This window comes from Rhinatrema bivittatum, chromosome 3 (assembly GCF_901001135.1).
Source record: "Rhinatrema bivittatum chromosome 3, aRhiBiv1.1, whole genome shotgun sequence".
In the NCBI taxonomy this organism is placed as follows: Eukaryota; Metazoa; Chordata; class Amphibia; order Gymnophiona; family Rhinatrematidae; genus Rhinatrema; species Rhinatrema bivittatum.
Window position 1 is genome coordinate 357,261,367 of NC_042617.1, and position 12,362 is coordinate 357,273,728.

Here is a 12,362-nt window from a genome sequence, read left to right on the forward strand (position 1 = left end):
AGGCCCGCAGGCGCAAGGAGAAGCATGGCCACTCTAAGGGGGATGGCCCACGGCAGAAGAAATCCGGGTCCTCGTTTTTCGGCCGCTTTCGCGCTCCTACTGCACACGGTACTCAAGTATAAGGGCCGCAGGCGCAAGGAGAGGCACGGCCACCCTAAGGGGGACTGCCCATGGAAGAAGAAATCCCGGGAGGGCCCAGATTTCTCCCCGGCTCCAGCAACGGGAATGCGACCACCGAGAAGGGTCCCACAGGATACGGAGTCTGAGTCCACCTCACAGGATTAGGTGGATCCGCCCGGAGAGCCCCTGAGGGGGGCCGATGGAGCGTCCGGGGACAGTTCTGCCCTGACTGGTCCGGGCAAACCATCACAAACCAGTGATGGGGATGACACTAAGGTGGTTCGGTTTTTACGCAGAGATGAACTGTCCCCGCTTATCCCGGCTATCCTCAACGACCTAGGGGTAGAAGCCCCACCGACAGGTTCGCGCCCTGGAGCGAACATGGACCCAGTCCTGCTGGGGCTCACTGGTCCAGCGGTGGCCTTCACATGCCGTTTCTCGGCGTCAGACATATTGTTTCAGGAATGGGATATTCCAGAGCTGGGTCTGTAGGGGACCAAGTCAATGGACAAGCTTTATCCGCTGCCAGAGGACGTACTGGAGCTTCTATGGCTTCCGACTTCCGAAGGTAGATTCGGCGGTGTTGGCAGTAACAAAGAGGTCAATCTTCGAGGTTTCAGCGTGAAGGGGTCCGAGCTGCCCTCTGTAGTAACTACGCCAGGCGGGCTAGTTTGCGCCGGGCCCAAATTCTACAGGCGACTGCAGGTCTTTCGGCTCAAGAGGCCACGCCGGCGGATCGTCTGGAGGCTGCCATCGCTTATAGTGCGGATGATTTCTATGATCTACTGCGTACTTCGGCTAATTCCATGGTCGCTGCTTTCTGCTCACCCATTGCTTTGGCTTCGCAACTGGGCAGCGGATGGATCCTCCAAGGCTCTCCTTGGGGCACGGCCCTTCAGGGGAAAGCTGCTGTTCGGTAGAGTTGGATGCTGGAGGTTTTCCCTGGGTGAGAACCGGGGTTTTCAAGCTCCCAGAAGACAGGTCCAGAACTTGGTCCTCCTATTCTGCTACGTCCCGTTTCCACGGTAGCAAGAGATCTCGTCCCCAGAGGTCCTCTGGGCCTTCTTATCGCTCGACGTCTTCACTGGCCTCCTCGTGGCCGCAGTCCTTCCGGGGGAAGCGTTACGGCAGACAGGGAGGAACCCCGTCCGGCACGGGGCCCAAGGCCTCGCAATGAGATACTTCTGGGCCATTCCTTAAGGCAGCCATAGCCCTTCGTACCAAACGTAGGGGCGAGGTTGACTTTGCTTTCATGGACTGGGCCAAAATAACGTCCGACCTGTGGGTCCTCAACTTATTACAGCACAGTTCCGAGTTACGTTTTGCACGAACTCCACCGGATAATTTCCTGATGTCGCTCTGCACAGATCCAAGGAAAACGGGGGCGGTGCACCGCACCCTCCAGCGCCTAGAGGCCTTAGGAGCAGTCCTCCCCGTACCTCCCAATCAGCGAGGCACAGGTCGTTGTTCCATTTACTTCATCGTCCCGAGGAAGGACGGCACGTCCCGGCCATTTTGGTTCTCAAAGGGGTAAACAAATGGCAACGACCCTCGGACTTGGCCCGAATCAGCCAATCATCCAAGTAGGGGTGTACCAGAAACCCTTCCAGTCGAAGTTGTGTCCGCTACGACTACCATTACCTTCGTACACGTGCAAGGAGCCGTGGCGAGTCCGAAGGGGAGAACCCGGAATTGGTAGTGCCTGCCTAAGATGCACAATCTGAGGAGCCGCTGGAAAAACGGTGGGATGCCGACATGGAGGTACGCCTCTGTGAGATCCAAGGAGGCCAGGTTTTCGCCTGGACGCACCGCGGCAATCACTGGCCGAATCGTTTCCATCTTGAAGGCTGGACCGCGCAGGCATCGTGCACGCAAGCTTCAGCCTAAAGTGCGTTGATTATGGAGTCTTCAGCTGCCGCTGGTTGCGATTATCTGACAGTTCTGGGGTCTATGGCGTCCACCCTGGCGTTGGTTCCTTGGGCTTTTGCTCATCTACGCCCAGACGGTTTCACCTACCTCTTCTGCTCACGGCCCAGACGAGGGCCAGTCTTCACTGGTGGCTCGATTTGGACCATATCACTTGCGGTATATCCCGGCTGGTTCCCAACTGGACAGTGGTGACGACTGATACCAGCCTCTCCGGTTGGGCAGCGGTCTGCCTAAGCAAGTCAGTGCAGGGCCGGTGGTCCTCCGGCCAGTCGCAGTGGTCCATCAACCGTCTGGAAACCAGAGCGTTATGCCTGGCCCGGCAGGCCTCCCTCCCTGTGGTGTGTCCCCCCCCCCCCCCCCGTGGTCCGGGGGAAGGCGGTCCGCGTGTTGTCGGACAATGCAACAGTGGTATCGTACATCAATCGCCAAGGGGGACAAGGAGTCCATTAGTGGCGGAGGAGGCGCACCTGCTGATGAGCTGGGCAGAGCGCCATCTTGGCTCCATCGCCGCTTCCCACATTGCCGGGGTCGACAATGTCCAACCGGACTTCCTCAGCCGCCACCATCTAGACCCCGGGGAATGGGAGTTGGCGGACGATGTTTTTCCGTGGGGGGCTGCCCCACATGGATCTGATGGCCACATGGAACAACGCGAAGGCTCCGCGTTTCTACAGTCTGCGTCGAGAACGGGGAGCAGAAGGCGTCGACGCGCTGGTCCTTCCTTGGCCGACGGATTTTGCCCCTGTACAGGTTTTCCCCGTGGTTGATGGTCGGCAAGATTCTGCGGCGCATAGGTTGCACCTGTTCCATGTGCTCATGGGGGCACCGGAGTGGCCACGTCGTCCGTGGTTCGCAGGTTTCATCCAGTTGTCGGTGACGTCTCCTATTCGTCTCCATGGGTTCGCGGTGCTCCTACATCAGGACCCGGGCTGCCTGGAGGTTGCGGATCACGTCTGTCTCGCGGCATGGGTTTTGAGAGGAGTCACCCGAGGAGAAAAGGTTACTCAGATGCAGTGATAGCCACGTTGCTGTGGTACAGGACGCGGTCTACGTCTCTGGCTTCTGTCTGGGTCTGGGCGGTTTTTGAGGATTGGTGCGTGCAGCGAGTGATGGATTCATTTTCCGCTTCAGTCGCAGAGATTCTAACGTTTCTTCAAGCCGTTCTGGTCAAAGGCTTGACGTGCAGTTCGCTACGGGTCCAGGTGGCGGCGCATGCATGTTTGCGGGGTAAGGTCCGGGGAGCCTCCTTGGCTCTTCCTCCGGATATCTCCCGTTTTCTTCGGGGGGCTCAACGTCTCCGTCCTCCATTGCGTCCACCTTGTCCGTCTTGGAACCTCCACTGGGTTCTTCCGCCCTAGGCTCGGCTCCGTTGGCGCCATTGAAGCGTGCAACTCCGAAGGCCCTTCCTTTGAAGATGGGCGGAGTTGCGGGCGCTGTCCTGTAGGGAACCGTTCTTGCGGATTTCCGATCCCGGAGTGTCCTGGCGGACGATCCCTTTCTTCCTTCCTAAGGTGGGGTCGTCTTTTCACGTGAATCAGTCAGTGGAGTTAACGGCGTTTTCGGGTCGGGGAGTCCTCTGATCCCCAGTCGGAAGCTGGACGTGCGGAGGTCTCTTCTTCATTTCGAGGTTACTAATCCGTTCCGGGTAACCGACCATCTGTTTGCTGCGTCCTGCCCGACGTTCGTGCGTTGGCTTAAGGAGGCCATTGGCTCCAGGCCGCATCCTGGGCGGAAGCTTCTCAGGTATCGCCTCAAGAGATTGGCAGGGCGGCTACCTGGAAGTCGAGGTATCGCCTCAAGAGATTGGCAGGGCGGCTGCCTGGAAGTCGATGCATACCTTTATCAGGCTTTATTGGTAGGATGTCCGGGCTCCCGATTCCGGGGGATTTGGAGAGAGGGTACTCCGAGCGGGCCTCTCTGCTTCCCACCCTAGGTAACTTTTGCTCTGGTACATCCCAGGTGTCCTGGACTGATCCTGGTACGTACAGGGAAAGGAAAATTAGTTTCTTACCTGATAATTTTCGTTCCTGTAGTACCAAGGATCAGTCCAGGATCCCGCCCGCAGAGCTTCGCCACAGTAACGGAGAGTCCGCTCATAATTGTTCTTAGTCCTGCTGATCGCTTGTTTAGCGCTCCCGGTTGGGGAGTCCGGTTAGGAGTTTGCTGCTAAGTTTTGGGTTAGTAGTGAATTTTCTAGCCAGTTTTGTTGATTGGTTGCATTGCTACTTTTTGGTTGATTGGTTGCATTGCTACTTTGACATTACGTATGACTGAGGGGCTGTGACTGGCACAGGGGCATATATGGCTCCGCCCACAAGTTTTAGTCTGTCTCCATCTACTGGTGCAGAGTCACAACCCAGGTGTCCTGGACTGATCCTTGGTACTACAGGAACGAAAATTATCAGGTAAGAAACTAATTTTCCTTTTAATTACAGTACACAGATCATAAATATATATAAATATATCCAGGAATATTAATTAGGGATATCCTGGAAAGCAGGTCTGTTGGAGCAGGAGAGTGGCTTATTTCGTGGATGCCGGTGGATCAGAATTGACAGTTACTGATTTAATAATCCCTTTGTGACCCTAGCTATTTTGGTTTTGCAGCATCCTGTGGCAGTCCCACAGGTTCACTTAGTTTGTGGTCTTTTCTGTTTAACACTCCACTAGTTTATCTGATGTGCACTATTTTGAGATCTATTTTTGTTTAAGTATAGGCAGGATAGAAATCATTAATTCTGTTTTTTTGTTTCTTTAGGTTGCTGTTCAGAGGTTCTGTGTTCTGAAACAAACTAATAGGCAGTTACATAACAATATCCCTGTTCCTCTTTGAAAGTGCTCTTTTATGGTTACTAACTATGGTGCCTACGTTTGCACCCCAGCAGTGGCTTTGTGTACCTGTTCACAATATTAGTTATAAAAATGTGCAAAGTGCTTCCATGAAAGTTTTTCCTGTCTCAGTGCTACAAAAATTTGTTTAAAAGAAATACAGAAATCTGCTCAACATAGACATGATACCATCAAGTGATTAGTATTAGTGGGAGATTGATTTGTCTGGTGGTAACAAATCTTGTCTTTGGTTTTGTTTTTGTCCTGTTGCAGGTATAAGCCTGTAGATCACAGACTGATTTGGCTGCCCCTGCGGGAAGGTTTCGAGGAACTGTTCATGCAAACCTTCTCCCGAAAGCAGAACGCCACATTCCTGGGGCACATTCAGACGTGCTACCGGCAGAAGCGCTGGCACGATCTCCTCAAACTCATGCAGCATGTACTCAAGTCAGCCGTGGGCAAGGAGAGTAAAGCGAGCCACACAGGTAAGGGATGGCATGTGTTCGTTCACCAGACTTGTGGCCTGCAGAATGGTCCATGCACAGCCTTTAGAAACAATGGTAGTATATGACTCGCTGAAGAGAAAAGGTCAGAGGGTACTACCTTACTGTAAGGATACTGTAAGGAAAGCCTAGGCCAAGGAGCTGGAACTTGTTTAAAGTATGGAAAGCAACATCATTTAACAGAGCAGTGAATTGGTTCTGGATGCACAGCTGGTTAATCCATGGGCAAACAGGATAAATTCATCTACGCTGCCATGTGGTCATCTCCTCCAGTCCCTTTCACTCATAAGAATGGACATGTTTTTCTCCTCCAACATGCTGGGCTTCGAGATGTCCCCTATGCTAATGTCTCTCTGGCTGCCATAAAGGAAAATTGGTTCTTACCTGCTAATTTTCGTTCCTGTAGTACCACGGATCAGTCCAGGACAGCTGGGTTTTGCCTCCCCACCAGCAGATGGAGACAGAAGAAGACTTTGCGGACTCTGTCCTATATCCCTGAGGTGCCACCTAGTGTCTGCCAGTATGATTCAGTACCCAAGCAGAAAAACCAGATACAAAAAACCATAACCATCAACCATAAAACCACCTCCCTCGCAGAGCAGAGGATATGAACACACTAAACTGCATGTAACAAATAACGAAATGCAGAGAATAAAACTTGCATAGAGAATGATCAGCCACCAGCCGAGCAGGCTCTCCATCGTCTTCCTGGGCGGGTCGTCTGGACTGATACGTGGTACTACAGGAACGAAAATTAGCAGGTAAGAACCAATTTTCCTTTCCCTGTACGTACCCGGGTCAGTCCAGGACAGCTGGGATGTACCAAAGCTATCTCAACCAGGGTGGGACTGAGAGAGTCCCGCTCGGAGCACACTGGCCTCAAAGGAACCGGGCTCTGGAGCCCGGACATCAAGCCGATAATGTCTTGCAAAAGTAAGCGGAGACTGCCAGGTGGCCGCCTGCTGGCACTCCGCCCAAGAGGTCGACTGCGAGCCTTATGTGCCTTAAGGCCTAATGTGCCTTAAGGCCAGAAGGAAGCGGACGACCCTGAACCAGGTAAGCAGAAAAAATTGCCTCCTTCAACCATCGGGCAATTGTTGACTTAGATGCCTTCTGCCCTTTTATTGGGCCCACTCCAAAGTACGAAGAGGTGGTCCGAAAGCCGAAAACAGTTCGTTACCTCTAAATAGCGTAACAGAGCCCTCTTCACGTTCAACTTCTGCAACTCCTTTGCCTCTGGAGAAGAAGAATCCACCCCCGCAAAGGAAGGAAGTTCCACAGACTGGTTCACATGAAACGATGACACCACTTTCGGGAGAAAAGAGGGAACGGTTCTCAGGGAGACTCCCGCCTCAGAAATCCGCAAGAAGGGCTCCCTGTCTGACAGGGCCTGAAGCTCGGACAGGGACAGGAAATCATTACATACCTTTGCTCATCATTATCGTCTACACATACAGTCGCCTACTTTTGGCTTCTTTGGCTCTAGGGTTATTCGAGCAGGGCTTTCTGGGGCCCATCCTACGTGGGGAAGCTTTGGTATATCCCACTGTCTGGACTGATCCTGCTACTTACAGGGAAAAGAAAATTATTCCTTACCTGCTAATTTTCGTTCCTGTAGTACCAAGGATCAGTCCAGATGCCCTCCCTGACTGTTTATTGTGTTTGGGATTGCCTCTCTGCTCAAATTGTTCTTCAGCGCCTTTTTTCCTTTGGCTGGTTAATGGTTCATTCTGGAAGCTTGTTGTTTGACACTGTGTTGTGCCCATTGCACACTGTTATTTGTTACTTAATTCTATTGTTCTTGATCCATCCTGGTTTTCCTCTTTGCTTTGATATACTCCATACTGAGGATTAGTAGAGGGTGCACTACCTTATAAGGAAGCATCCTTCAAAATTCTATCTGACTCCATCTGCTGGAAGGGGGAGATATAACCCACTGTCTGGACTGATCCTTGGTACTACAGGAACGAAAATTAGCAGGTAAGGAATACTTTTTTTTTTTATCTTGATGGGCAGTGACAGACACCCCCCCCCCCCCCCCCAGGTGCTTGCTCACTGCTTCCTTTAAAGGCTCACCTACACCACATAATTCAGTAGCTTCGTGCATAGTCAGGTGAGCATGCAGTTAAGGTTTTGATAGGCTGTGTTTTCACGCTCTTTATTTTTTTCTTTCTCCAGGTTCAGCTAGGGGCCAGCATGTAAACTGCCAGTTCACATCTGATAGTGAACTGATAAGTGGAGTTTGGCTCCAGAGTCATAAAGAGACCCCTAGTGTTTTGTCTGCACATATTTATACATCACCAATTATCCTTACTTTCCTTCTGCTCTCACAGAGCACCTTCCTGGCTGGCAGGGGCCATAAATCTGTCAAGCTGGCCACATACATGGCAGAGATGAGAAACTTTGCAATTACTAATAGCCATACATGACACTGTCCATTTTTCTGATGTCGGTCTATCTTAGCTGCTTTGTCCTGTTGGAATTGTTCTTATGTTCTTATGTTCCCCTTTAGCTCTAGAATATTTTGCTGTAGGTTTACCTGCTGGCTCAGTAGTTGAGATTCTGAATGTGTTGGGCTTCTGATGCTGGCCCAGGCAGAAAGTATGTGCACTCTAGGAGCAGAGTGATGCCTGTTAAGCAGGGTCAGAAAAGCTTAAGATGCAGTTTCAGACGGCACTGCATTACTCTCTCATGGTGACAGGAGGTGGCTGTTACTTGATCCTCTTGCAAGGAAGTTGGATGAGACAGCAAGTTGAAACTGGTCATAATAATTCTGCTGTCCAAGCCCTCAACTGCATGGTGTAGCTGTAGTCCATATGTTTGGCATTTCTAAAGGAACATTTGTCTTACTTGAAAGCCTCCTTCTGCCCAGTCTATTTGTCAGTTAACTTTTTGTAACAATAAATTTGATTTTTATCGAGCCCTTACCATGGAAATGGACAGTTCATACTAGTGAATTTAAACTTTCTCTCTTTCTCTCTCTCTTTCTCAGGGCCACTTCTAAAAGAGAAGTGGGAGAGATTTGATCTTCGACTGAAGCAGGCCCAGCAACAGATGAAAATGACAGAAAATGCCTTGGTGTTTGCATTTGTAGAGGTAAAGATTTCATCCGCTTTCTTGAGGGGGATTCAGAAATTTCCCAAAGAACAAAATGGCTGTGTGCGTGTAGGGAGAAAATGCTGGTAGTGATCAGCAAGCAAAAGCTATGGACTATGGGAGGGGCACGGAGCCTGTCTGTTAACTTTAAGTGAACAGAAGCTGACACAACCTCTACATTTATTTTATGATCTTTCTGTAATTTTTAATGCAAAATTACTATTTGCTGATTTTTAACAGATTGAAAATAACAAAACAATGAACATGGCATATACAAAAGTTTGGGTGTATTTCCAGTTAAGTCCCTGGGATATTACATGTCTGGGAATACAGCTGGAGTAGGTATTTGATTATTCCTCCTGTACAGTTTGTGGCTTCTGAGACTGAATAATGTGTGTGTTCCTGGTAGGGCACTCTGACGCAAGCTGTGAAGAAAGGAGAATGGATCTTGTTGGATGAAATTAACCTGGCTGCAGCAGAGACTCTGGAATGCCTGAGTGGCTTACTGGAAGGCTGTAGCGGGTCACTGGTACTACTGGACAGGGGAGACACAGGTACAAGAATATAACTATGCATTCTGGAAGCTGTTTTCTTTTTCCAAAGAATATCTGTAAAATCTACCTACAGTGTACACGTTTAGCAACACAAGTGCCAGTATCTGTACAAGAAGCTACAGAAAGAAATCTAGATAAGATCCAATGGCTCCTTCAGTCCCAGGGAATCTACATTTGTTCAGACTAACAAGATTCTAAAATCCAGAAAAACTTAGGATGAGAAGGATGACTGTTCCGAAAGTGTTTAATTTATAATGATGCTCGCAGTTTTCTGTCAGACACTATACGTGTTTGTTTCCTAACTTAGAAAAGTCTCTTGGTCTTAGCCACATCATAAATTTAGAGATACCAGATATCACACACAGGGTAGCTGCTTTCCACAGTTGGAACGGTTAGAAGTTTTTTTTAAACATCCGTTAGTTAAATGAAGTTCTCTGTACATACTCATATCAGTCCAGATTCCTGGCTTTTGCCTCCTTTCCAGCAGATGGAGACAGAGTTTTGAAGGCACCGCCTCTTAACCTGGTGTGCCACCTGCATCTCCTCAGTATTTCTCTGTCTCCAGCAGATAGAAGTGGTGCAAAACCTGCTGTTCTGTACCTGATCAAAAAAAGGAAGAAAGAAGGAAAAAAATTTTTTCTCCTGTTGGTGTGTTCTGGAAGCAGTGCCTCCCAGGAAGTGGCAGGTCCTAGTGGGACCATCCCTCCTGGTAACAGGCAATAACGAGCAGGTGTTGGGAACCCCAAATTTGCTTGGGTCTCGGTGCTGGCGGTGACAGCCAGTGGTCTGGCTCCCTCCTTCTTCAGTATTATTGACAGGGCCATCCTTGCCTCTCTCAGGGAAGTATGCTGCGCCGCTTAAAGTTTCTTTGATTTAAAAAAAAAAAAAAAAAAGGAACCGTTCAGCGTTGGACATCCAATCACAGCGACCCGACCACATTTCCCCCTCTCTGGGGCAGTTGCGAACCAGATAGAGGCTCTTCCCCAAGGCGTCTTGTGGCTAAGGGGGGTGCCGGTACAGGCCGCGTGACTTAAGGGCTGCCGACCATGCTGCGTTCCAGCTGGTGCACAGGTTGTGGGGAGTCTCACACATGGCTCTCACGGTCCGGCATTTGTTCCCGCTGTCTCCCTGGAGGGGAGGGTTTATCGCAGGGAGCAGCGGCAGACACTTCGCAGCAGTGTGGCCCTACACATTCGCAAGCTGCTTTGGGCAGCGTAACAGCCCCATTCCCGCTGAGCACAGGAACGGCACCCATTTTAGACACTTTTCATATCTACGAACAACAGGCAGCAGGGGGAGGGGATCTCCCACCACTGCTGTCCCCAGCATGTTCGAGCCCCAAAGATCCCAGGGGGGCTTGGATGGGCACAGGGAAGAAGGTTTTAGATCCCCTGGAGGGGGATGAGCAGAGCTATCCAGACTCCCCCCCCCCCCCCCCCCGCCCCCTTAAAATAATCTTACTAATGCATCAGACCTTTTTGGCCCAGGGGGCCAAACGATCAGACCCTTCTCAACATGGGCTTTTAGGTGGCCCCCCTAAGAAGAGGTGGAAGGGAGCAGAGGATCCAGTGGCTACTAGGATTCGCATGCTCAAGCCCCCGGCTGGGTGCCTGTCTGCAGATGAGCTGTCTTCAGAAGGCTCAGATCAGGATTTGGCCCCTAATGACCCTCCCGAGCCCCCTCAGCCTTCGGGCGCCCAGGACCCTCAGGAACAGGATTTGGGGGAAGTCCCTTCTATTGAGGGCGATGACCCCCAAAGTAGTTTCTCTCTTTCAGAGGGAGGAATTGGGTCCTCTCATTCCTTATGTCCTCGCAGAATTGGGCATTGAGGTTCCGCAGGAGGAGAAGGACCTGGGCACGGTGGATCCGGTCATGGCTGGCTTGAGAGGACTGGCCACTACCTTACCGTTCCATAAGATGGTGCAGCAATTAGTGGTCAGGGAGTGGGATACTCCGGAGACTGGCCTGAAAGTCAGTAGGGCCATGGATACACTATATCTGTTGCCTGAGGATACTTTGAGCTCCTGAAGGGACCAAAGGTGGACCCTTTGATTTCCGCAGTTACAAAGAGGACTACAATTCCAGTAGCCGGCGCTGTGGCACTGAAGGACTTACAGGACCGCAAGCTCTAAGTATATCTCAAAAGGATTTTTGAGGTATTCGCCCTTGGGTGGCAGTTTGCAGCAGCTTTATGCTACGGGCTAGCTTGCAATTGGTGCAACAGTTGCAGAGTGCCAAGGATCTGTTGCCCAAGGAGTTGCAACAGGCGGATCATTTGGAAGTGGCGGTTGCCTACTGGGCTGATGCCCTGTTTGATCTTATCTGCACATCCTTGAGGACTATGGTATACGTTGTCTCAGCCAGGAGGCCGTTGTGGCTGCGCAACTGGTTGGCTGATGTTTCTTCCAAGGTGCAGTTGGGGGCTCTCTCCTTTAAGGGGAAGTAGCTTTCTGGCAAAGACCTGGAGCAGTTAAGCACCTAGGTGACAAGTTGCCTGAAGAGAGGCCGAAAGGATCCAAGGGTTTTCAGCTGATTCGCTCTCTATTTCAGAACCAGAGGCATTTCAGGGCTCCAGGGGCAAGTCAAAGGCAGACCTTGGGGAGGTCTCAATCCTGGAGCCAGTTCTTTCAGAGCTAGCTGTCTGACCACTTGTGAGGGCTCAGGTTCCTGTAGTAACACGGATCAGTCCAGAGTTCTGCCCGTAAGATATATGGCAGTTAGAGAGAAGTCCGCTCGTTCTCTTTCTTTGCTTGTTAAATCTGCAGAAAACGCTATTCTGTTTTGGATTGTCCTTGTCAGTGGGTCCACAGGTTCCGTTCCTTGAGGGGTTCGGTGACCCGAGTAATTTTTTTTTTTTTTTTGTCTAGTTGAGAGGTTCTTGTACATAGTTCTGAAGTCATAATGCTTTCACATTGAGTAATACTGCCTGACTGTAGGTGGCACCATCCTATGTAAGGCGGAGTTTGTTTTAAAAACATCTGTCTCCATCTACTTGGGGGGGTGGCAAAACCCAGGAGTCTGGCTGATCCGTGGCACTACAGGAACAAAAACTATTAGGTAAGAAACTCATTTTCCTTTAGAAGTTCCCTCAGTTAAGGATGCTCACTTAATAGGAGATCAGATAGCCTTCCCATATGTCTGTCTTTCTGGAATTCTTTGTCCATGGAATTATGGTTTATTGATGATTTTAACTTTTCATGACTCTTGTGAAACTATTTACTACTGCATTTGATTGGTTGGGAATTTTGTATATCTGTGTTTTCATATTGATGTTTTGTAGTAGTCATTTTAAGATTTTTACTTATTGGTAGTGTAGATCAGTGTTAAGTTT

General features: G+C 50.3%; 1 protein-coding gene across 2 annotated transcripts in view; it reads left to right on the forward strand.

Annotated features, from left to right (window-relative positions):
* The window catches only part of MDN1 (midasin AAA ATPase 1), a 765,271-nt gene that overhangs the window by 143,370 nt on the left and 609,539 nt on the right, over positions 1 to 12,362 (forward strand). For both annotated transcript variants that reach the window (XM_029595415.1, XM_029595414.1), the window contains exons 16-18: positions 5,152 to 5,363; positions 8,374 to 8,477; positions 8,887 to 9,031. In XM_029595415.1, coding sequence (XP_029451275.1) covers positions 5,152 to 5,363; positions 8,374 to 8,477; positions 8,887 to 9,031 — 461 coding nt within the window. The remainder of the gene's footprint in view (positions 1 to 5,151; positions 5,364 to 8,373; positions 8,478 to 8,886; positions 9,032 to 12,362) is intronic.